Raw genomic sequence first — 26,892 nt, 5'->3', positions numbered from 1 at the left:
ATATACATGGCCCCTCTCGCAGCCATTGTCAGAAATCATGGAGTGAACATAGTGTCATATGCCGATGACACACAAATCATCATTTTCCTCCCCGAAGACCCAGACCCGATCAAAAGAAGCTTCCACTCAGGAATGGAAGCCATCGCCACCTGGATGAGAGAAAGCTGCCTCAAGCTCACGTTTGACAAGACGGAGCTCTTCACCTTCAGAAGCGCCACCACAGCATGGACGACTCCTGGTGGCCCACAACCCTCAGTGCCCCTCCCTGCACCAACTGGGCACGCCTGCCACCTCGGCATCATCCTCGACTCCTCCCTATCCATGACCCGCCAGGTAAACTCAGTCACCTCCTCCTGCTGGCACACACACCGCAATCTTCAGATGGATCCTAGCAGACTGCCACAGGACAGTCACCCACGCCTTAGTCACAAGCAAGCTCGACTACTGCAATGCCCTCTACGCTGGCACCTTGACGAGAAACATTAAGAAACTACAATTCATCCAGAACGCTGCTTCCAGGCTCATCCTGGACCTCCCATGCCGAGAACATTATCTCACAACACCTGAGGACCCTCCACTGGCTCCTGGTTGAGAAAAAAATCACCCTCAAGATACTTACCCACACATACAAGGCCATATACCATACAGGACCAGCCTACTGAAACCACTGCGTCTCCTTCCACACCCCCACCACTGCTCTGCCAAGGTGGCCTTGGTCACCATGCCTCGCTTTTCGGAAAACCACCGCCGGAGGACGATTCTTCACCTACATCGCAGCAAAGAGCTGGAACAACCTCCCCTTGCACCTCAGACAAAGCTCATCGCTCACCATCTTCAGGAAGAACCTCAAGACGTGGCTCTTCGGATGAGGCTCTTTGGATTAGGCCCCCCAGCACCTCAACACCCTCAAAGGTGAGTAGCCACGCTTTACAAAAACTGATCTATTGATTGATTATTAGTATCTTAATTGTGCTGATTCTCAGTCTCAGTTTCTGTTCTATACCATGGAAAACAAGGGCTGCTGGCTTGCCTACATGAGATTGGAATCAGGGAATATGTTCTCTTAGACTCATTCACTATCCTGCAGGGTTCCCAAGATTTGAAAATGCTACCCTTCTTATTAACCTCCCTCTGGAGATATTTTCTGTTGCTATGATCATTGCATACCTTAAAAAGAATAGAAATTGTTGTGAGGAGGGATAGTGGTGGGTTACATTGTGATTCTGACAATTTGGAATCAAAATTGTAGAAGGGGAAGAAAAGGAAGAGGAAGAAGATGAAGAAGAAGGATGATAAGAAGAAGAGTGTAGTTATTAGAACAGTGTAATTATTATTATAATTATTATTATTTTTATTATTGTTATTACCATTTCTATTGTTGTTGTTGTGATTGTTGGAGTTGTGGGTGAATGGTGCCAAAGTCCGGCACACTACTTTGAAAATCATCTGCCTAGTCCAAACTGAATATTGGGTACAGCTAACAAAACTTTTGTTCATGGCACACGTTTAGTCTTGGAATTTCTTCTAAACTGGCCTTCCCTTGAACCTTGTCACTAGGCTTCAAAGTCAGGAAGTGATTTTTGTTCAAGTTATGTGTCTGGGAACAGAATAAGTTCAAAAAGGATGAGCCTGGTGAGTGAGGATTCTTATCAGAACATTAACATTACCAGATGGATGACAAGTACATTGTGGACTCTTGAATTAAGGCATCTGGGCATATCTTGCTGGCGGTGCCACAACAATAGCTTACAGCACATTGTGGATATTGCAAACTGACTTGAATTGCAGTTGCCCTTCGATAAAGGTAGGGCTTTCAATAATTGGATATGTTTTAAAACAAAGATGAAATGGTCTTGTGATTCTGGGCTCTTTGTGGTTTAGTCAGTCACTTAACGTGAAAGCTTGAGTCTAAGACATTAAACTTGTCCATGTGTGAAAGCAGTACAGCTGGGAGTGATGTGATCTTGTGCAGCAGGTGCAGTAGTGGGAGGTTGTTTGTAAGATTCATAGGTAATAGAATGTGTTTTGGTGCCTGCATTGATCTGTGGAGAGAAAGACATCATATGTCACCCCCACATTTCACGTCTTCTGTGATGGTCATGGTGGAAGGATCCATCATGACTGGGTACTTGAACAGCAAGGCTGCATTGGCTGTTTGGTACTGTATCACAATCATTTTAGAGGTGTTTAAGGGGAGCTTATTCTTGCACATCCATGACTGCACCTGAGACAATTAGTAGGCAGTTTATTGTTGAATGCCACATTCAGTTTGAATTTATATACGAATCTAGATATATTTGGAATGAATGTGGCAGACATCTTGGTAATCAACTTGGATGTGGGCCAGTGGGACCAAACAAACCTTTAACATGACCACTAAAACAGGAAATCTTTACTTCACAATACATCTTGAGGGTAAGGAGAAGAGGAGGAGCAGGAGAATAGATAAGAAGGATGTCTTAATTTTCTCAATTTTGGCGAAATCACCTGCACTGGAGGAGGACATGAAAGACTACATTCAGGTTAAGAGAGGTTTGACGGTGTTGTAGAGTTGGCAAGAGTGGTTGCAAAGAGAGAAGATGAGAGTCTCTAGAAGAAAGCTTTGTCAAGTTCTGGAGTTGTGAATAGGGCAATTATACAGTATTTATCTCATCCAAGTGCATGAAAACATTAGTTTTTTATAACTTCATGCACAGCGTTTTTGCTCATAGGCTTCAGAGTGGCTACATGTGCTGGGGATTAATGCTGAAGGACACTCCTGGACCTTGATGTAATTCAGAAGGAGAACGGACAATAGTGACATGTTTTGAAGTGCATCAGCTCCGTGTTCAAAGGAAGTCAAATCGGCTGTATTAGGCAGAGTCCAAAGACATTATGGGGGTGATTCTAACCCTGGCGGTCGGTGATAAAGCGGCGGCCAACCCGCCAACAGGCTGGCGGTCAAAAAAATGGAATTCTGACCCTGGCGGGAACCGCCAACAGAGTCCGCCACTTTAACACTCCGACCGCCACGGCGGTAGAGACAAACAGCGCGGCGGTCACCGCCAACAGGCAGGCGGCAGACAATGTACCACCCACAGAATCATAACTCACCAATCCGCCACCTTTTCCGGGGCGGGAGCCCCGCCGATAAAAACACGGCGGAAACAGACTACGAACAGGAAAACGCTCACCTCTACACACTCCACGAGGAATCTGGACAGCATGGAACCCGAATTAAACATCCTACCTGCTCTCGTCTACCTGCTCATCTACCACGAGTACGAACGCCGGCGCAGACGACAACGGTGAGTACTGCACCTACGACACACGGGAGGGGGGAGGACGAAAGGTTACGGCACACACATATGCGACCCCCACCCCCCCAAATATGTACACACCAATGCAGAGCAACAAGTTAGAGTGACACCACCCAAACCCCCCGGAAAAATGCAAAGACATAATTAAATTGTGAATAAAATTTTATGTACAAAATAGCCTCTGATAAGTATTGTTCAACTAACAAAAAAATTTATATCAAAAATATTCTATATACATTGCAATGGAAAACCGAGGCAATTAGTCCTGCACATCAAACGAAAATCGAAGTGTCCGTGGGCCAAAGTGTATCAACACAAGGGCAAAGCCCACACAGGAGACTTGAGTCCTTTGGAGAGAACACTGCAGGGGCATCTGATGACAAAACTACAGGCACCTCAGGGGGAAGGGAAGGGGGGGGCACCACAGCCACATGAGTCCACGACGCCAGATCCACGAAGGGGCCACCATGCCTACTGTGCCATCCTGGGGAGTGCAAAGCCACAGTCTCTCAAGTCTCTACATTGGGTGGATTGCCCACTGTGCCATCCTAGGGAGTGCAAAGCCACAGTCTCTCAAGTCTCTACAGTGGGTGGATTGCCCACTGTGCCATCCTGGGGAGTGCAAAGCCACAGTCTCTCAAGTCTCTACAGTGGGTGGGTTGACCACTGTGCCATCCTAGGGAGTGCAAAGACACAGTCCATCAGGTGGATTACAGTCTCCACTGGTCAAGGAGGAGGCATGGTGGGCACAGTGAACCGTTAACAGTGCTTGCAGGAAGGGCCCAGCGGAGCGGTGCTTGAGACGGCGGTGCCCAGCGGAGCGGTGCTTGCAGGAAGGGCCCAGCGGAGCGGTGCTTGAGATGAAGGGCCCAGCGGAGCGGTGCTTGAGACGGCGGTGCCCAGTGGAGCGGTGCTTGAGACGGCGGTGCCCAGCGGAGCGGTGCTTGAGACGGCGGTGCCCAGAGGAGCGGTGCTTGCAGGAAGGGCCCAGCGGAGCGGTGCTTGACAGGAAGGGCCCAGCGGAGCGGTGCTTGACAGGAAGGGCCCAGCGGAGCGGTGCTTGAGATGAAGGGCCCAGCGGAGCGGTGCTTGAGACGGCGGTGCCCAGCGGAGCGGTGCTTGAGACGGCGGTGCCCAGCGGAGCGGTGCTTGAGACGGCGGTGCCCAGCGGAGCGGTGCTTGCAGGAAGGGCCCAGCGGAGCGGTGCTTGACAGGAAGGGCCCAGCGGAGCGGTGCTTGAGACGGCAGTGCCCAGCGGAGCGGTGCTTGAGACGGCGGTGCCCAGCGGAGCGGTGCTTGAGACGGCTGTGCCCAGCGGAGCGGTGCTTGCAGGAAGGGCCCAGCGGAGCGGTGCTTGACAGGAGGGGCCCAGCGGAGCGGTGCTTGAGATGAAGAGCCCAGCGGAGCGGTGCTTGAGATGAAGGGCCCAGCGGAGCGGTGCTTGAGACGGCGGTGCCCAGCGGAGCGGTGCTTGAGACAGCGGTGCCCAGCGGAGCGGTGCTTGCAGGAAGGGCCCAGCGGAGCGGTGCTTGACAGGAAGGGCCCAGCGGAGCGGTGCTTGAGACGGCGGTGCCCAGCGGAGCGGTGCTTGAGATGAAGGGCCCAGCGGAGCGGTGCTTGAGACGGCGGTGCCCAGCGGAGCGGTGCTTGACAGGAAGGGCCCAGCGGAGCGGTGCTTGAGATGAAGGGCCCAGCAGAGTGGTGCTTGAGACGGCGGTGCCCAGCGGAGCGGTGCTTGACAGGAAGGGCCCAGTGGAGCGGTGCTTGAGACGGCGGTGCCCAGCGGAGCGGTGCTTGAGACGGCGGTGCCCAGCGGAGCGGTGCTTGACAGGAAGGGCCCAGCGGAGCGGTGCTTGACAGGAAGGGCCCAGCGGAGCGGTGCTTGAGATGAAGGGCCCAGCGGAGCGGTGCTTGAGACGGCGGTGCCCAGCGGAGCGGTGCTTGAGATGAAGGGCCCAGCGGAGCGGTGCTTGAGACGGCGGTGCCCAGCGGAGCGGTGCTTGAGATGAAGGGCCCAGCGGAGCGGTGTTTGAGACAGCAGTGCCCAGCGGAGCGGTGCTTGACAGGAAGGGCCCAGCGGAGCGGTGCTTGAGATGAAGGGCCCAGCGGAGCGGTGCTTGAGACGGCGGTGCCCAGCAGAGCGGTGCTTGACAGGAAGGGCCCAGCGGAGCGGTGCTTGAGACGGCGGTGCCCAGCGGTGCTTGAGATGAAGGGTCCAGCGGAGCGGTGCTTGACAGGAAGGGCCCAGCGGAGCGGTGCTTGACAGGAAGGGCCCAGCGGAGCGGTGCTTGACAGGAAGGGCCCAGCGGAGCGGTGCTTGAGATGAAGGGCCCAGCGGAGCGGTGCTTGAGACGGCGGTGCCCAGCAGAGCGGTGCTTGAGATGAAGGGCCCAGCGGAGCGGTGCTTGAGACGGTGGGGCCCAGCGGAGCGGTGCTTGACAGGAAGGGCCCAGCGGAGCAGTGCTTGAGATGAAGGGCCCAGCGGAGCGGTGCTTGAGACGGCGGTGCCCAGCGGAGCGGTGCTTGACAGGAAGGGCCCAGCGGAGCGGTGCTTGACAGGAAGGGCCCAGCGGAGCGGTGCTTGACAGGAAAGGCCCAGCAGAGCGGTGCTTGACAGGAAGGGCCCAGCGGAGCGGTGCTTGACAGGAAGGGCCCAGCGGAGCGGTGCTTGACAGGAAGGGCCCAGCGGAGCGGTGCTTGAGATGAAGGGCCCAGCGGAGCGGTGCTTGAGACGGCGGTGCCCAGCAGAGCGGTGCTTGAGATGAAGGGCCCAGCGGAGCGGTGCTTGAGACGGCGGTGCCCAGCGGAGCGGTGCTTGAGATGAAGGGCCCAGCGGAGCGGTGCTTGAGACGGCGGTGCCCAGCGGAGCGGTGCTTGACAGGAAGGGCCCAGCGGAGCGGTGCTTGAGATGAAGGGCCCAGCGGAGCGGTGCTTGAGACGGCGGTGCCCAGCGGAGCGGTGCTTGACAGGAAGGGCCCAGCGGAGCGGTGCTTGAGACGGCGGTGCCCAGCGGAGCGGTGCTTGAGACGGCAGTGCCCAGCGGAGCGGTGCTTGACAGGAAGGGCCCAGCGGAGCGGTGCTTGACAGGAAGGGCCCAGCGGAGCGGTGCTTGAGATGAAAGGCCCAGCGGAGCGGTGCTTGAGACGGCGGTGCCCAGCGGAGCAGTGCTTGAGATGAAGGGCCCAGCGGAGCGGTGCTTGAGACGGCGGTGCCCAGCGGAGCGGTGCTTGACAGGAAGGGCCCAGCGGAGCGGTGCTTGAGACGGCGGGGCCCTGTTCAGCGGTGCTCTTCTGCACGGCGGGGCCCTGTTCAGCGGTGCTCTTCTGCACGGCGGGGCCCTGTTCAGCGGTGCTCTTCTGCACGGCGGGGCCCTGTTCAGCGGTGCTCGTCCAGTAAGTCAAGGGAGCCAGACCTGGCCTGGACTCCCTGCTCAGTCGCCCTCCGACTGTGCTGTTGCTGGACCCTTCGGTGACGGAGTCCTGGGCCCTTTGGTGTCCTCCCTAACACCCGGGATGGGGCTTGTGGGGCCCTCCTGCTCCGCGCTCCTGCTGGCTGACTTCTCCACCCTGCTGCCCTTTCGCTCCTTAGATGGGGCTCTCGGGCCCTTGCCTCCCCTAGATGTTGTGGCAGGTGAAGTGGCCGAACTTTGCTCCTTGGGGGCAGCCGTGTCAGTCCTCTCACGGCGGCCCTTTAGTTTCCTGGTCCTCTTGCCTGGGGGGGGGGGCTGGCTGTCCCCTTGCTGCTGATTGAAGTGTCACTGCTGCCAAAGGGTGGACTCCAGAACCCATGCACCACAGTGACACTCGAAGCTGGGCTGGTGGTGGCTGAGGTGCTCTTGGGACTCTTAGCAGATGGAGGGGGTGGGTCAGGGGAGGGAAAGAGGTTAAGATTAGAGAGGTAAACTTTTTTAGGACCAAGGTAAAGGGTAGGAGTAGTGATGATGGGAGTGGAGGAAGAGGATGTGGTTGTAGGAGAGTCAGGTGTGCTGTCTTTGGGTGCAGGTGATTGTGACGTAGGCTGTTGTGAGGTGGATGGCTGTTGGGTGGGTGGCTGCCTGCGTTTGTGTGTTTTGGAAGAGGGGGTGACAGACACAGTGGGAGAGGACACAGGGGACGTGTAAATGGTAGTGGGGGTGGTGACTGCACGTGTGCGGACTGTACTGGAGGGTGTGCTGGTGATGGAAGCACTGGCTGATGGTGGTGTGCATGCAGGTGTGAGTGTAGACGTCACAGGGAGGGAGGAGGGAGACGAGGAGGAGGGGGACACAGAGGTGGTAGTGACTGTTGGAATGTCTGCATCTGGGTGTTGCTTGGGTGAATGCTTGTGGGATCTGTGGTGCTTGGGTCTGGATGAGCTGCCCTTGGGTGTTGAGGTGTGTGCAGGCTGGTCTGATGGTGTGGATGGGATAGGCTGAGGAACAGGAGACAGAGACAGGCTGGAGGCAGTTAGAAGAGGGAGGCTGGAAACAGGGATAAAGGGTGCCTGGGGCGAAGGAGATGCCCGCCTTCCTGGGCGAGCGGGCACGGAGCGAAGGCTGAGGGGCTGCTGGGAGTACCTGTAGAGACGGGGGCCCGGATGTTGCCGCCACCGCTAGGGAGCTCCCTTCCGAGGACGTGTCGGTGTCGCTGGTGTCACCACCGGTCCCCGTTGTGGTGCTCCCCTCGCCCTCCGGATCACTGGTGCCCTCGGTGTCTGTTCCAGGGCCCACCGGGGCCTTGTGACTTGCAGCTCCCTCGTGCTCCGATGCCAATTCTCCTCCGCCTGATGATGCTAATGCACACATGCACAAGAAGATAAAGAAAAAGGGTGGGGGGAGAAATAAAAACAGGTTGAGTGCATGCATTGTCAACACCGTTGGCGGAGAGGACAGACACAGGAGCCTCATGCACTAAGCCGCGCTATCGGGGTACACTACTCAGTACTTCTGACTAGGACAACAGGTCTAGGGACAACAAACGCGCACATGTGTGATGCTGGACCATCGATAGCTGTACTTGGCACCCTACAGAGGTGGGGGGCGGGAGCACAGGGCCATGCCTAAAGGAGAGGACTACACTACAGAAAGCGCCCTGGCCTAATGTCACCCACAGCCCTCCTCCCCCCACCCAGACGCCTCCACTGCGCGTAAAGATAGCAGAAAGTGCTGATACTCACCCCCTTGTGTCTGCTGTGATGTCCTCAAGCGCCCATCCAAATCAGGGTAGGCCACCGCCAGGATCCGGGACATCAGGGGGGTCAGGGTACGACTGGCACCCCTCCTAGGTTGGGAGGCCATCCCCAGCAGTGACTCGGCGGTCTTCCTGGTCCCGCGGCGGATGTCCTCCCACCTCTTTCGGCAGTGGTTGCCCGTCTGATGTGGACCCCCAGGGCCCGGACTTCCTTGGCGATGGCACGCCAAATGTCGACTTTCTGATGGGCGCTGACCTATTTGACATGTACAGGGTGGGAAAGAAAATTTCATCATTTTTCTGCATGTTAGATGTGAATGCCCCCCCTCCCCAACTTTGCCATATGGCACATGATCTCATCTGTCGTGCGTTGCACACCTCATTCGCCCACCACCCCACCAACTTACATCCACCCCACTCCACACAGGCATAGCCCATTCAATGTGCACCCAGTGTACTTACCTGTTGGTCTGGAGGACCGTAGAGTAACGCATACTGGGGGAGGACCCCATCCACAAGTTTCTCCAACTCTTCAGACGTGAAGGCAGGGGCCCTTTCCCCAGTCGCAGCAGCCATTGTCACTTCCAGACCGAGGTCACAGCAGCACTTGCAGTATAGGTCCTCTCCTGTGGATGATCAGGTCTCGAGTGATTAATCAGATAGAAAATGGCGGTCACGCCCGCGGCGGTGCGTACCGCGGCGGTGCGTACCGCGATCGCCGGCGCACATCGTCATTGGCTCCTGAAACCCATAGGCTTCAATGTTAACCAATGCGGCTTCGTACAGCGGTCTTCGACCGCCTACCGCCACGGTGCGCCACACCAGCGCATTGACCTCACATCCCATTGTCCCACTTCACAGGTCAGGCAGCCGCCATCTCAAGGGCCCACATGGATTTATTTCAACTGCGTCACACAGGCCTAGGCCTTGCATTGCCACACATACACGCCTTTCAATGCATTGCGATTCTTTTACTGTGCAAGCTGTGTGAACGAACCTGTGGTTTGCCTGACTCTGTGCTCCATGTTGTCCTTCCTAGGCACCGTCCGCTGGGACTGGCGAGGAGAAGGATGAATCCTCGCGTGTACCGACCGCTGGTGGACCTGTCGACAATGGAAGAACGCCATATTATACTACGATACAGACTTGACCGAGCCACTATACATGAACTGTGTGCCCAGCTGGAGCCAGCCCTGATGTCCCCCATCCGCCAACCAACAGGAATTCCCCCTCTAGTGCAGGTTCTGTCAGTCCTCCATTTTTTGGCAAGTGGCTCATTCCAGACAACAGTGGCCATGTCATCTGGAATGTCTCAGCCTATGTTTTCAAAGACTTTGTCCAGAGTGTTGTCTGCCCTGATGAAACACATGCGTAGCTACATTGTTTTCCCTGAGGAGGCTGATTTGCCCACTGTGAAGGGTGATTTCTATACCATTAGACATATCCCCAACATCATTGGTGCCATTGATGGGACCCATGTGGCTTTAGTACCCCCAAAAGACGATGAGCAGGTGTACAGAAACAGGAAAAATTACCATTCTATGAATGTGCAGGTGGTCTGTTTGGCTGACCAGTACATCTCCCATGTAAATGCCAAGTTCCCAGGGTCAGTGCATGACGCGTATGTTATGCGTAATAGCAGCATCCCCTATGTGATGGAACAGCTACAGAGACAACGTGTGTGGCTAATAGGTGACTCTGGTTACCCCAACCTGCCTTGGCTATTGACCCCAGTGAGGAATCCCCGAACCAGGGCTGAGGAACGGTACAATGAGGCCCATGGGCGAACTAGGAGGATCATTGAAAGAACCTTCGGGGTCCTGAAGGCCAGGTTTAGGTGCCTGCATATGACAGGGGGATTCCTGATGTACTCACCAAAGAAGGTGTGCCAGATCATCGTCGCCTGCTGTATGCTTCAAAATCTTGCATTGCGACGCCAGGTGCCTTTCCTGCAGGAGGATGGTCCAGATGGTGGTGTTGTAGCAGCTGTGGAGCCTGTGGAGAGTGAAGAGGAGGAAGACGACGGGGACGACACAGACAACAGGGACACAGTCATCCAACAGTATTTTCAGTAGCACATAGGTAAGAATCAACCACGCCATTTAACATTTACTTAAAGGCTCCTGCATCTCTACTTTGTGTATTTCCCCCCAGTTCTTTTTAATTGATTTTGGATTTTCCCTTCTCTTTTCAGTGCTGTATGACCCACTGCGTGACTTCTGCTTGGTTAGCCCATGGACTAATGGTTATTGACATTGGTATGTTGTCATCATAAATTGACTGACCATTATTGAACATTAATGTGTAATACATTTGTAAGTAATACAGGCTGACTCCTGAATGATTTCAGTGCAATGAGTGATTTATTTTTAGTGCTAGATATTGGTACATGATATTAAAACGGTGGAGTAATGTCCATGGCAGAGTCCAGTTCTCAGTTTCACAGGTGCATTGTCCATATGCCTGTGGAAGGATGGAGCAGGGGCAGTTAAGATTGGACAGGGTGACAATGTGGGACAGTGGGATGACATCAGGGGGTATGTTGTGCTGGCGGGGGTCTTGGCATCCTACTCTGTCTTCCTGTGAGATCTCAGGTTCCGCTTGCGGGGTGGTTGTTCTTCAGCAGGAGGTGGGGTTCTGGTGGCCTGACGTTGTGGTGGGGCCTCCTGTCCACTAGCGCTGGCGGAGGTGGTAGGCTGTTCCTGGTCCTGGCTAGTGACAGGGGCCCTTTGGGGTGCCACATGATCCCGCAATGTGGTTTCTATCCGGTTGAGGGCCTGGACTATGGTCCCCATGGCGGTAGCGATGTTCCTGAGTTCATTGCTGAACCCCATGTAGCGTTCCTCCTGCTGTGCCTGGATCTCGGTGAACCTGGCCAGTACCGTCGCCATCGTCTCCTGGGAGTGGTGGTATGCTCCCATGATGGTGGTGAGGGCCTCTTGGAGAGTGGGTTCCCGTGGCCTGTCCTCCCCCCCCTGTCGCACAGCAGCCCTCCCAGTTGCCCTGTTTCCCCGGGCCTCTGTCCCCTGGACGGTGTGCCCACTACCACTGCCCCCAGGTCCCTGTTGTTGTTGGGGTGTTGGGTCAGCCTGGGTGCCCTGTAGTGGCGGACACACCGCTGATTGACGCGTCCTGGAGAGGGAGGCATGGGCCCGCTGGGTGGGAGCTGTGCTGGTGTTCCCAGAGGGGGTTGGGTCTGGTGTGGCCTGTGTCTGTGTGTGGGGAACCGACTGTCCAGAGGTCCCCGATGGTCCGGGCTGGTCATCAGGTTCTAGGTCGACAGAGCTGCTGTCCTCACTGGGGGGCTGTTCTGGGGGTGGGATGGACAAATCTGGACCCTCCGTGGCGGTGTGTTGGCGTTCGGGCCCTGCAGGGGTAAAATAGTGTGGTTATTGTTTTTGTGTGTGCCATGGCGTGCATTTTGTGAGTGCCCTTGTCCCCCAGTGCTGGCATTCCCTTGTGGGAGGTGTTGTGAGGGTGGTTGGGGGGGGGATGGGTCTGTGCAGTGGTCATGCATTGGTGATGGATGTCTATGGTTTGTGTTGGCATTCAGGGGTTGGTGTTGTTTAGGGTGGGTTGTGCTGGTGGGACAATGGCAGGGAGGATGTGTGCTGGGGGGTTTGAGATTGGGGGTGAGGGTGGGGTTGTGGGTTGGCATGCTGGTGATTGGGGGGGGGGGTGAAGTAGTTGAGAATCGACTTACCAGAGTCCATTCCTCCGTGTACTCCAGTGAGGCCGTCAGGATGCAGGATGTTTACTACCTCTTGCTCCCATTCTGTAAATTGGGGTGGAATGGGTGGGGGTCCACCGCCAGTCTTCTGCACAGCGATGTTGTGTCGCGACACCATCGAGCGCACCTTCCCCCGTAGGTCGTTCCATCGCTTTCGGATGTCGTCCCGATTTCTGGGATGCTGTCCCACAGCGTTGACCCTGTCTATGATCCTTTGCCATAGCTCAGCCTTCCTTGCTATAGTGGTGTGCTGCACCTGTGTGCCGAAGAGCTGGGGCTCTACCCTGATTATTTCCTCCACCATGACCCTGAGTTCTTGGTCCGAGAACCTGGGGTGTCTTTGGGATGCCATGGGGTGGTGTGGATGAGGTGTGGGGTGGTGTTTGTGGTGATGTGCGTGGTGATGTGTGGTGATGTGTGCGTAGATGTGGTGTGGGTGATGATGTTGTGTTCCTGTGTGTGTTGTGCTTTGCGTTCCCTGTGCTCTCTCTCAGTGTATTGCGCCTTCTCTCAGATAATTTTGGTAGTAGGTGTTTGTGGGTGATGTGGGTTTGTGTTTTATATTGTATTGAGTGTGTGGGAGTGGTGTGTGTATGTGCATCAGGTGTGTGTATTTCGAATTGTCCAATGTGGCTGTGTTTTGTAAATGTGTGTGTATTTTGAGCGCGGCGGTGTGTACCGCCAATGGAATACCGCGGTTGAAAGACCGCCGCGTGGATTCGTGGGTCAGAATGGCATGGGCGTGTTTGTGTTGGCGTGGCGGTGGAGGTTTGGTTATCTCCAGTTTATCGCTGCCCGCTGATAAGGCGGCCTTCCGTGGATGTCGGGTTTTTGGCGGTTTGTCAGTTGGTGGTCAGAATGACCGTGGCGGTTTACCGCGCCCGCGGCGGTAGAATGGCGGACTTCTGACCGGCGGTAAGGGCCTTTTACCGCCGAGGTCAGAATGACCCCCTATATTTGTCTCTGCAGTGAAGGTGGCATTTGTCCTATGAACTTTAGTGACACTTTGGCTGAGAGTCATGATTCCTGCTGGAAAATACACATGGAACATCCTACATATAGATGAGGATGCCTTGCCTGAAGCCATTAACCTTGGCTGGTGTGGAATCAAGTCTCCCCAACGCTGTTAGGAATAAACCAATGAAGACATGAGGTGCTTTAAATGCAGCACAACAAGGTGATGGACAAAGTGCTGAAACTTTTCAAACATTCACACCCTGTCAAAGATCTTGGTTTAATCCATCGTTCTTTTGCTCACCATGTCACCCCAGTTTGGACCCAGCCATATGCAAATCAGGCTTGACCCTTCTCCCTACGGGAATAGCCCAGCCCAAACTGCCAAGCCAGGTCCTCCTTGGACCAGAAACGAGCATCCTCAGTCCAGTTTCAGGATATCACCCCTCACCAGCCAGGCTAGCTTGAATCCAATGGCACAGTGAGCAAGGGACCCACTTCTGGGCATACCCTGACCACTTAGGGCGAACACAGCAACACAACAAGATGATGGACGGAGTGCTGATGTTATGTAGTCATTTTAGCTATAGCTTCATGCACGTTATTTTAGCACACTAGGCCTGCCGCTGTGCACTTTAACCTAGATATATTTTATTCAGCTTCATTTATTATTTTAGCAATAGCCACATTTGCAGTCTTGTTTATTTCTCTCTACCTAGCTGTTCTTTGCCTAGGCCAGCACTATGTTCTTAAACAAGACATTTCTTTCGCTATGTGCTTCTCTCAAGGCTGCAGTAACATAGGTTGCTGGTAAACGTGGTAACATTTTGTCTCTGGTATTCATAGAAACATACACATCCTTACGTAGGGACATTTTCTCAGAACATCAGCTGTTTTATTAAAAAAACACTTCCCTGTCCCATACACATTAGAAGGAGATTTCAGCCAGATGACCACAACTGTATGCTGATTGCTGAACGCTTTGCTACAGTTTCTTATGCAGACTTCAGGCCTTTGCTTAGGTATGGGGGATGATGTCTTCCCACGGGAACCTGAAGAGCAGAACTAGAGCTTTACATGCTGTGCACTATTATAACCTAGGTAGGAATTAGTCTATTGATTCTAGTGACAGTATGGTAGCGTTATTTCTATGTTTCACTCTCCTTGTCAAAATTTGAATCCTGTCATGCTTTATCATCCTGGTTATTGCAGTACACGCTTTATTGTCTAAGATGCAGCTGCTTCATTAAAACCTTATTGAAACATAAACTGCCTTTGTTTGTCCTTGTATATGTGAGGCTAATGTAACTGAGCGAAACAGATGAGATCTGAGTGACCACGATTTCCCTGAGAAGTCAATTGTGTCATGCACTCGGCTGCCTTGCTCTTGGGTAGAGCTGAGGCACTGTTAGTTAGCCGGAGTAAAACCCGGATTGGGGCAACCTGTAGGGGGTTAAGTCTCCCGCACCACAGGCGATTCTGCCACTCAAATCAAGTAGTCTCATTAGAATAATGAGAGCCTACGCAACACTGAAACATTTCAAACCAGCACCTCCAGTCACAGATATGGGTTCAATCCATCCATTCTTTTACTCACCATACCACCCCAGTTTGGACCCAGCCATATGCAAATCAATCTTGACCCTGCGCCCCATGGAACCAGTCCAGCCCGAACTGCCAAGCCAGGTCCTCCCTAAACCGGAAACAAGTATCCTGGGACCTGTTTTGGGGTATCACCCATCATCAGCCAGGCTAGTTCAAATTAATTGGCATTGCAGGCAAAAATACCCACATCTTGGTATACCCTGGCCATTTAGGGCCAACCTACCACAAAAAGATGATTGATGGAGTGCTGAAACTTTTCAAACACCCCCCTTACACTACCACCTTTAAATGCAGGGCACCTTTTAAGAATGTGCAACAGCTCCACAATATATGTCCTTCTTATTATGGGTCTATCACCCACCACCCCAGAATTACTAAACTATGCTTTGCCACGCACAACATAATCTGGAAGGACGTGCACCCCCGCCCCTCCAAAAGAAGGCTCAGAATTCATCTGTTGGTACAGTGTACCCAACAGGGAATAAAGTTCAGGGACCTAACTGTATTTAAAAAAAAAAAATTGGCATCAGCTCATTGCTGATCAGGTCACCTTCTCACGATTGTGAATGCTGCAGAAAGTCCATAGACAAATGATATACAAAACTGGTAAATGCATATATCGATCATGGTGTTCCATTAGAAAGAGGTTTGTCCAGGTTATTATTTTGGCATAGGTTGGGAGGTAGAAGAAGGTAATTCTCACTCCAAACTTACATGATCTTTTAACTGAAGCACTACTTTCAGAAGCTTGAAAAGCAGCAAAGTATGTAATCATTATATTCCTATTGTGATAATGGACTTTAATTTTTAATTTCACAGAGCTCTTGAAAACCAACATTTTGAAATTGCTGAGCGGGGAGAAATCGAGGTAAAAGGCAAAGGAAAGATGACTACCTACTTTCTGATACAGAACCTGCAGGCAACTGAGAATGATATAATGGGGAGACCAGCAGATAATGGGTTACAGCGTGAGCAGGCGGATCAGAAAGGTAAGTACACCGGTACATCCTGTGCAGACCCTTAGATACTATTTTGCGATATTATAAAAGGGACTTTGTGTAAATTCATATCATTATCAGTGCACAATATAGCAATTATGTCATCACAATAAGGGGACATTAATTGATCCAACCTTTCAAGATAATTGGCAGTGGTGAATAACTGGTGAGGTAGCTACGATCTTTCTTCTGAAAACCTGAGATCTTTCCTGCAGCCTTGTACTGCAGGAAATGGGATCTTAAAGAGTAAAGGATTGACTTGGCCTTCCAGTGATGAATGTCACATTTCCCCTCCAGTCACTTCACTGACTAGCTAGTAAAACATATTTCAACATGATTGGCTTCAGTCAACATGTGACAGCCATCGTTAAACCAATAAATTATTGTACATGCATGCATGCATACATTAGATCTGTTCCCTTGCTTTCTCGTTTCAGTCTTGTTTCTACTTTTCAGTTTTCATACAGTAAAGAAACCTCTTTCCATGGTGTTAAGGGAATATTCTATTAAAGTGTGTGTCTAACATATTGTTCAAGAAGTTGCAATGTCAAATATTTTTCGAAACATGTGGTTCACAACACAGGGTCAGACAACTACTCACAAATACATGATTGTTGCACTCAAAGGGTAACATGGTAGACACCCCTCACTTTTAAAAATATTTTGCTCTGACCATTGGTGATGATCATAAAACGCAGCACACAAAATGTGTCAACTATGAAAGCACTGCAGAAACTAACAAGCATTTGCAATGCAAAATGTCTTGCATTTTCTGAAGTTAGAGCTATTAGTACTGTTAATTCATAACTGGACTTTTCTTGCCACGTAAATTGGTCAACCGTGCCTCATCATTTCATCTTTTCCTGCCATATCATTCCAGTGGTCCTGCATATAACTAAAGCACTTCAATTTACCTTCTTTCTCTACCTGCAGCAAAAAATGAAAATGCTGTTATTTAGCATCCTAATTTAAATCTGCCATGTTAATTCTAATAGAATACCACTTTCACCACCCTCCTATCAGAGTTGATGGCTGGCTAACACAATTCCCCCAAAAAAGACACAAGAAAGACACAGGGAAGAAATAATCTACAAGGGTCACCCAAACATATCACAAGACTTCAATAGTGTAATAATGATGTTTGGTTGGCCTGAATCATGGTTATAATTGTAACGAGAGATTATTAAAACATATACAATTATCATGTAAACCTTTATCAGGAATAAACTTTCGGCATTAGGCTATAATGCTCAAAACACCATGACAAAAATAGCATTAGTAAGAAACATGGTCATGTAACCATATTACTAGCTCCTAAAAGGCATACCATTATGGAAAAACAAGGGAAAGTAAGGCAGTGTAACCATACATTTAGCCCCTAGAGAACATAGTGCATTATACATTTTCAATGCTAGCAGATATGTTACAATGATATTACAAACTAGGACCATAAAACATACCTTCTCTCAGCTGTAAAACAAAAGCTCCAGCCATAGGTAAACTTAAAATAATAATTAATGGAGGTAGAGGTTATTATTTTGTAAGCCCCACTAACATAGCATGGAGACCCAGAGTTTTTTTTAGATAGAAAGAGCACATCATCTAGAACTTTGTGGTGGTGGCCTCATTGTCATAGGACCACCACAGTCTGAGTTATGAGCAACAATGCTTTGTAAAAGTAATGCCCTGCAAAGCATTATGGGGCAAGTTTCCATGTGCCACGAATATTGTAGTATGTTGATGTAACTGTAATGCTTAGAACAGCCCTAAAGGACACCAAAATGAAAATAGTATTTGTAAGAAAAATGGTCATGTTAATATATAATTAACCCCTAGAAGGCATAAACACCCAGAAAGAATATGTCATTAAATAATGTAGTATAACCATATATTTAGCCCGTAGAGGCCATAGTGCATTACAGATTTTCAGGAGTAGCAGGCCTATAGCAATGATATTACAAACAAGGCCCTTAAAACACAAACTAATCTCAACTGTAACACAAAGGTTCCAGTCATGAGAGAGCTTAAAAAGGCAGTGAATGGTGGGAGGGATTATTATTTTGGGGCCCCCACTAACCTTGTATGGGAACCCAAATTTGACCTAGACAGGAACGTTTTGGTGGTGGTTCCATTGTCCTAGGACCACAATGGGCAACAATGCTTTGTCAAAATTATGCATCTCTGTATACCACTTACATTGGTCCAATAAATGGTTCAAAGATAATTAATTTTGTTTTTATAGTGCGTTGCCATTTATGCGCACTGACAAGCTTTACTGCTCAGGTCAACATGAAACGGTTTAGAAATTAAAGGTTATTATGCCAAATCCAAACAAAAGTTAGAGGGAGTCTTACAACTTTTGGCAACTTGGAGAATGAAGCGGCTAATGTTGGAACTGAAGAACCAGGTTTGATTACAGGCATTAGCTGAACATCCTATAATTCTGGGCAAATCCCTTACTCTTGTTGAAAAAAAAAAAAAAGTAAACTTGTGTAATGTAACTGGTAGGAGCAGCTCCTCCGTTTGGGTGGAGGAGCGTCCCCACCCTTACCAGCAGCAGCTAAACGTCTACAAAACGTCTGCATAGTTTATTATTATTGTATTATAGAAGGGGCAGTCCACGGGCCGTGACGAGCACAGGGGGGAGTACTCAGCACTCCCCCTCAGTATGCATGTATGTTTGGCCGGCCCTCTCAGGCCGGCCAAACATACATGTGCACTAAGCTCTGTCAAATCCGGCAACGCAGGGCCGGGTTGGAGAGAGCAAGCAGACTCTCCCAGTCTGCCTAGGAACGCCCTGGCTGGGCAGTCTGACCAATCCGAACGCTGCTGTCATGCTGCCAGCAGCATTCTGATTGGCTGCAGGGCATCCTGGGATAATTTTAATTATTAATTTGTTTAATTTGATTTCACTGCCCCACAACCCACCCTAACCCCTCACGCACCGCCCCACCCCTGCCACGCACCGTGAGCCACTACTGGTAGCTGGTGCTCATATAATGCTTTCCAATGCCCACAAAGCAAATTTGCGCTATATAAACGTGCTAAAAAAAAGCACTAACTTAAAGCCTCATAGCAATGTGGTACACAGTGATCAAATGAAATCACAGAGCTCGAGAAGTGACAGACTTGAAATATTAGAGAGTTACAGCTTTCGGCGACCTGAGGAATCAAAGGGCTCTGTTACCCAATGAATTGGAGCTTTCAGTGAGCATTACACGTGAACTAAAAACTCCACATACATGGCTGCTCTCAGTTAATATCCATTGACCAACCATGCATTCAGTTCCGTAAAATATACGTTATGTTGTAATGGTTCTAAGGAGTTCTCCCCTCTAAGGAGTTCTTCCGAGTGCTGTGGTTTTTATGTCAGCAACAGGAGTTGTTCTATTTACCCTCCTGCGCTGGTCACTGAACTAGTCACTAAGGACTTCTAATGCTGGTAACGGCCTATGTGCTTTCCCTGCACAGCATTAGCAGTAATTAGCGTTTTATCATCTGCCCATCCATACCGCATACAAGCATGTTCTGTACACCCTGAGAAGGGATCAATGCAAATTTGTTAAACTCTTAGTGGAATGAGTTTTCAGCATTACATTTATTTATAATTACAGGATACCATCCAGGCCCCAGCTTATCTCTTCATTACCATCTATCAGGGATACATCTCAGCCTGAAGTGCATTTCATCAGCGAATAGATCAAATTAATGCCAGTTTGTAAGTGCTGTACTTTTAACGCAAGTGTCTCAAATGAACATATTTTTACTGCTAGTAGCAAGATGAATATGTGCTTACTTTCTAAAAGGGCTCCACTCATAGAAACAACCTATAAAATGGGACATCTCTATAAATAACAAGCTGACAATCAGAGCGGCAATAACCACACCGGGCATCATGCGTTAACTGGAAAAGTTGCATGGTGGGGGCCAGTTTTGTAACAGGGGATCAGTTTTACCAACAGCAGCATGACAATATGTTTAACTTTTTATTGCCACTGCCCTTGGCAAGATGAAGATACTGTAATCTTTTATAGCGCTGCACTCCTACAAATAGCTTCTAAAAATAAATAAGACTTTAAATCTTAAACAAACAAACTTTACCACTATAGTTGTCTCGGAGAGAATTTTGACTTGCTATATTACCAATTATAGCTTATTAAGTGGTGCTCAGTGTTACAATACCTGCTGTAAATATCGTGTACTATTGAAATAGAAATAATGCCAAACATAGATGAACGTGCAAAACAAATGAAACTAACAAAATAAAATTAATGACCTTCTTTACAAGCATTGATTTTTATATATTTTTAGCTTGTAGTAACCGCACTACTGCAACAAGCATTTAATATTTGGTACCAGTCTGAAGAATACATATTTAAAATGAGTCACACTAGCTGTCCCGGGTTTTATAAAAATCCCGGATAAGCTGGAAGTGTGGAGGCCATTTTTAGGCAACATCATGCACAGTAAAAAAGTGAACACTGGCATAGCCTTGAAAACTATGCAATATTCTGCAGGACCACAAAAATGTTCCGCAGAATCTTCCCTCCTGCCCTCCATTCTAGATGTAAATATTGCACCATCCACACATTCCGGTATGGAATAATCATCAACTACTGAAAACTGGAATGGGTAAATTAAAGCGCAGATCACTCAGAATGGAGATCCAGATACAGCACGTTGAAGAAAGTTGTCCGATAAAACCAATATTCACTGTGAGCTACCACATTTAGCAAACATTACAACTTCTGGTCGCCCAATAGTATAACTCTAATAAATTCACATCACAACTCTTGCTTTGCATTTTTTTATCTTAAAATCCATTAGCTTTAGCCAACAGAAGCTCATTACATAGAAATGATGCGCTGGTTATTCCATGTAATACTAATAGACCATCTACGGCAAAAGGGTCTAACATACATTACATTTTCAGACTTATCTAAGGTAGCGCACAAAGTTTATGTCAGCACTGTGATCCTACAATTAGCCTTAGACTGCATTTGCCACAATACATGACCTACATTATAAAAGCCTACGTTGGACAGACAAATAATTGAAATGTACTCACACCTTCTTGATCGAACCAAGATGGCTGCACAACAAAATAGTGTAAAGTGAAGGGAAATGGCAAAAGGAACAATAAAGATAGCTATCTCTTTTGTGACCAGATGTGTCTGTGATTCACACGCAAATATTAACTTACTTCTCTGACAACACAGCAGACAAAATCTTCCAACAGAGGCTGGAAACTAGTTTCCAAACTTGCCAAATGTTTCATGCAACTACAAAGTAGCATCTGTTGTTGTTGTTTTTTACTTTAAACAAACAAGCATAGGTCTCACATTTTCTTGAGTTGTAAATTCAGAACTGGACTTTTCTCGCCACATAACTTGGTCAGCACTGCATCATAATTTCTTCTTTTCCTGCCATGTTTTGGTGGTCACTGGCAGCTACTGACATCTGAAATAACAAGCCCTTGAGGACAGACGAGATGGTTGCACTTACCTCGAGCTGTGTTAACGTCTGAACAGAAATTGGAAAATAAGGATGGAAAAGTATTTTATTTTTTTGTTAACAGAATGAAAAGTCGTGCACGCGTTCTTGCCTCACATTTCAACAAATCTCTAATTAAGTTAACAATAGCAGAGTAGCATGAAAAGATTTTGTGGAATAATACATTAGTTTGTCACTGCTCTGAAACAGAAAAGCGAGGGAGGAAAAAGGCAGAATTGACCACTAGCGAGCAAGAATTTTTAAAGGACACTGCAACCAATAAATGAAATTGCTTTAAGCCACAAGAAGAACACTAAAAGTATACATGAGGTTGAACGATTATGCTTGACCTAAAAAGTCAAAAACAGAAAACATATTCAATGCTTCTTTAACTAACCCTAAACAAAGGACTAGTTATTTGGTGAACTAATACTTAGCCTTCTTCTCTGTGGCGAGATGAACAAATTTTAACTTGTAAGGACTATACTTTTAAAATAAGTCTCTCATATTTGCCTATTTTTAATACTAGCGGCAAGATAAATATGTGCTAACTAACATGTGGTCAGTTTTACAGATAGCAGTACAAGTGGATAAGACAGTATACTTTATATTAACTACACTTTTCAGGCAACTCTAAACATGTCTAAAAACTTAAGTTACTTATTGTTTCTGCTGAGTACAGTTCTGAATTTTACATGCTAACAATCGTAGCTTATCTAAGGTAGTGCAAAGGGTAAAGATAACTACTGCCAGTAGCCAAGTAAATATATTTATTGTATATAGTAATACTGCATTTTTGGAAGCAACCTTTTCATTTGGAAAATTGTGTAAATAATAAATATAAAAAAAGACACAGTAGTTGGACCGAGCTGAATGCCTCATCTTTATACAGTGCTACATAACGTGCTTCTGCCATATCTTTATGCTTAAATAACATGAACTGCCACTGTCCAAGTTAATGATACTCAATATACTGATCACAGAAGAATGAAAGACTAAGGCAGCCTTGCCAAGATAGTAATTGTGAGCTTCTTGTTGGTCCTGCACCGAATGTCCCAGGGGCTGCTGAACCAGGCTGCCCTGGAAAGGATGGAGATTTCTGTTGCAGTTCCCAACCTGCTGCATTTCCGAAGACAAAGCTTTCAGTTTTGCTTTTACCTTTTGGCAGACAGAGGAGATGGGATGTTGCAGGAGGATCAGAGCTTGCTTTCGCCATTACTGCAACAGATAATATGAAGTAATAGTCGAGACCGAGGGGAGGAACATCTCACTTGCCAAGGAAACCAATTGGAGGCTTTCTGGAGTGGAATGGGGTGCCTAAGTGGCAAAAGCAGTGAGCAGAGTCTGGATGCTCTTGGTGAAGTCCAGATTCCGAAGGGATGGCTTATAAGCGAAGTTGTTAGCTGTGTCTGAGAAGCTTCAAATGGAGGACCTGACAACACAATCATTTGGTGACAGTACCAAAGAGAAGAAATAAACATCTAATAACAAGTCTAAATTGTTAAAAAAAAATATTCGAACATGAAGCATGGCGCAGAGCCGCGAGGAGGACAATTGTGGCTCAGAATAAAGGGAAAACTAGATGGAGGAGGGGCCATCACACGCTGGAAGAGGAGGAAGCATGACATAGTTTGATGGCCAACAAGAATGTTCTCTCAGTGAAAGCTCCCTGGGTAGCAACTTAGCATGCAAAGGAGGGACATTTACACAATGCACCAATGACAGTGAAGCATTTGAGACAAACACAACAAATAATGAATGGCAAGAGTGGACGTGGTTAAAAGTCCATATTGAATGCAACACGTCTTGCAGACAGTGGTGAGCGCTGCCAAGCTCAGCTGGCACTGTCAAATAAGTGAAAATAGTGCAAAAAAAGACATCAGCCATAATATTTTGCTGAGATGACTAGTGTCACATATCGAATGACCCACACTAAAAAAAGATAGCCTCAGATTTAGGGGGTTATTACAACCTCGACAGTCTGCACGGCAGACCACCGAGGTTGCGGGTACCAGAATACCGCCATTGCTGGCGGTATGGCTGGCTCCCTATTTTGACATTTCCGCTGGGCCCGCGGAAAAGTCACATCAACATTGCCGCCGGCTCGTAATTGAGCCGGCGGCAATGCTGATGTGCAGCGGGTGCAGTAGCACCCGTCGCACATTTCACTGCCCGAAATTCGGGCAGTGAAATGCGCGGCGGGGCTCTGCCTGGGGGCCCCTGCACTGCCCATGCCAAGTGCATGGGCATGAGTCGCCTTACCGCCAGCCTCTTCCTGGCAGTGCAAACCGCCAGAAACAGGCTGGCAGTAGGGAAGTCATAATCCCCAGGGCAGCGCTGCTTGCAGCGCTGCCCTGGCAGATTATCACCGCCGGGGCTAAAATGGCGGTATACCGCCAGCCCCGGCGGTGCGACCGTGGCACTACCGCCGCGGTCAAAATACGCCGGGAGGCACCGCCAGCCTGTTGGCGGTGCTCCCGTCATTTTGGCCCTGGCGTTGTAATACCGCCAGGGTCATAATGACCCCCTTAGTAAGGATTTGCGTCATTGCAAAGTGAGGCAAAGCAACACATGGGTATTTACTTTCTAGCACAAAAGGGATTTTGTGCTGAAAAGGTGTCCTTTCCTCCAAGCAATAAGTGCTTTGAGCTTCTTTGCTTCACTTTGTATCAAGAGAGTGTTACTGGGTGTTAACTGTGCAAACACACAAAGGTTTTGATGCAATGCCTGATCTACTAAGGTAGATAGTCCGGGCTTTGCATCTTAAACTAACACCTCTTTGAAGCAGGCTTTAACAAGGGGAAATATTTCTATTTCTCAAAAATCCCACACATTGCCTGTGTGCTGAAGGGCACTGCTCTCATTCAAGGTGTGGGATCTTTCTGAGAACTGTCTAGACATAGGAGTTTGTATTGGAATGGAACGTTTCCACAAGAAATCCTACGCTAGACAGCATACACTCACCTCTGCACTTTGATGTAAAGTTTTGCATCACAGAAGGCAGCCTAAATATAGTGTTAGAGCAGGGGATTACATCAGCCATTCTTGTTAGATATGGCTCTGTGCTTTGTTTTCCGCTTTGCACAATGCAGCACATTTAGTTGTGGTGTTGCTTGAAAAATTAATAAATATGCCCATAATATTTTCATCATGTAAATTTGTCAGTACATAGATTCTCTTGATCTCAATTCAAAGCAACAAAGATAGGGTATGTAAAAGTATTTATAAACAAAATTGCAACAGAAAAAATCGACATTTGCAGTGCATTAGGTCTCACATATTTTGAACAAGTTAATTGTCATCTTTGGACAACAACGCCCTCGAGCAAAAACAAAAGAAAACATGAGAAGAAACTGAGAAGAAATGACTTGGCAAAATAACAGAAAGCTTAAAAAATAAAACTTTGCAACTTTGTGCCTGCTGGGCACGTTTATGCCAATCACAAGCCTTCTGCTTGCGTGGGCTCTAGAAGTTAAAAAGAACAAATAGTACCTCAATCACGAAGGGAGCAACGGACTGGCACTAATTAAGTTTCATCAATTAGTGCTTGATCCCTGCTGGTGCCTTGATGAATTAGGTGGCCTTCTTTCTTGATGAAAGAAGAGTGCCACGCAAACCAATAAATGGTGAGTGACAGGCGGGCTCCAAGCCCTTTATTGAACTCAACAGAGTCTTGCAAGCGAGATGTATGCACTAGCACATGTACTCGCAGGCTCCACCCTAAAAAGGTTAAATATAAGGTGAAATGTTGATACATTTTATGAGCCCAATACTCAGTATACCTTTGTTGCAAATAGACTGAGGCCCTCATTACGACTTTGGCGGTCAATTCCATTGACCGCTGAAGCCGAACCCGCCATTCGACCGCCAGTGCTGGCGGTCAGCAAAACTGCCATATTACGACTGGTGGCTGCGCAACTCAATTTTTGAGGCGGAGAGCAGCCATCATTCGCTCTGGCGGTTGGTGGTGCAGTCTGTTCGCTCGCCGGCACAGCCATGCCAACATGACTCCGCCCTCCGTATTATGAGCAGTAATATGGTTCGGTGGTGTCCTGCTGGTGTGGTGGTGGTGGAGAGGGAAGACCGCCAGGACCCCTCCCCTCCCGAACGTCCTCCTCGATGGAAGAGGTAGGTGGGAGTCCGAAATGGGAGGGGGTTTGTGGTGAATGCATGCATGTTTGCGAGTTTATGTATGTGTGTGTGTGTATGTGCATGTGTATGGGGTTGTCTGTATGGATGCATGCGAGTGAGTGGGTGTGTCTGAGTGCATGTATGCGTTTGCTGAATGTGTGTGTGTGAATGAATGCATGCGTGAAGGGGTGGGGGGTGCCTGTGAGTGTATGGATGGGTGGGGGGGATGTGTGCATGTGTGGTGACATGCGTGTGTGTGTGTGTGTGTTTGCCGGAGAGAGGAATGAAGATTCGTAATGAGGGCCTGAGTTTTCAGTCAGTCAGTCTGCATTGCTAAAATGAATTCTCATCTTACTGGTCCCACATGAGGGAAATTAAACACAAATTTCCTCTTGGGTACTATATTGCACGGAGGCCTATATTGTGTCACCCTTTCACAGTAGTCTGAAAATTGTCTTCTGCGTTCTATGACCTCTCCAGTGACAGAAGTCTTTAAAAAACAGGGCCATGAGACATAGGAAGGGGAACTCAAGGGATAATTGTGAGGGATACATGAGGAACGGAAGGAAAGTGAGGTGGATGGGGAGAGGTTGGGCTTTTGGAAGAAGAAGGACTGCCTGCTTCAGACTCTACACATACTTTTGAAAGTTAAACGATCAGGTTGCTCCAACTTGCATTGAGATGCTACTCAACACCGAATTACACATTGTGCATTGTACATTTGGGCTATTTTGCTCTATAACCAGTTATGTCTGAGTCATCCGAAAATTCATATTTTGTCAATATAAACAGATATTTATTAAGCCTTAATAAATGTTATAATCAAGCTGGCACCCCTTTCCGTTAGAAACAAACGTGGGTATAATACATTGAATATGCCATCAAGTATAAAAATCTGTCTCTAATTTCCTTATTACAGTTGAGTGTTTACAGAAAATCACGTACCTGCTCATACGTAATAACTTATTACAGCTGAGCTGTGAAGTCATAATGTCTGCTGGCGGAGCCAGTAGAAGATGAAATGCAGGTTGAGAAACATCATTGAAGTTACAGTTTAAACACGGAAAGGAAAACTGTCTCGTTTTTGTGATCTGTTTTTCTAAAAAGAATAGTAATCAGCAAAATGGAGAAATTCATCGCAACATATTTTTGCACACATGTTCATTACACTGATCCTGATACATATTTGATGAGAATTATGAACTGCTTTTTGGCAACTACAGATTCCGTTTTAATTCAACTTCTCGTGACTTCAGACTATCTCTTTCATATGAAGCAGCAAGACTCCAAAAATTGAAGATGCTTGTGGGAAGAATGAGGGTTTGATTACAAGGAATAAAATACCTTGTGCTATAAGTTACAAGGATATTGCAAGTCACTTCGGAATTCAATGACCACATAAAAGAGTCTGGCATTTAGCCTCATTCCTCTATAAGGTCATGGAACTCCGCTGTCACTAGGGATATCCTTGCAATGCATGGCAGGGTACTTTCTCCCATGTACAGAACATAGGT

The 26,892-nt window shown here is 48.4% G+C and overlaps 1 protein-coding gene across 1 annotated transcript in view; it reads left to right on the top strand.

Moving 5' to 3' along the window:
- LOC138249586 (guanylate cyclase soluble subunit beta-2-like) overlaps nucleotides 1-26,892 on the top strand; it is a 278,483-nt gene that overhangs the window by 212,907 nt on the left and 38,684 nt on the right. The window contains exon 14 of the mRNA XM_069203529.1: nucleotides 15,576-15,745. Within this exon, the coding sequence (XP_069059630.1) occupies nucleotides 15,576-15,745 (170 nt within the window). The remainder of the gene's footprint in view (nucleotides 1-15,575; nucleotides 15,746-26,892) is intronic.

Source organism: Pleurodeles waltl, chromosome 8 (genome assembly GCF_031143425.1).
Source record: "Pleurodeles waltl isolate 20211129_DDA chromosome 8, aPleWal1.hap1.20221129, whole genome shotgun sequence".
NCBI classification, from domain to species: Eukaryota; Metazoa; Chordata; class Amphibia; order Caudata; family Salamandridae; genus Pleurodeles; species Pleurodeles waltl.
This window is presented reverse-complemented; position numbering and strand designations above follow the sequence as displayed.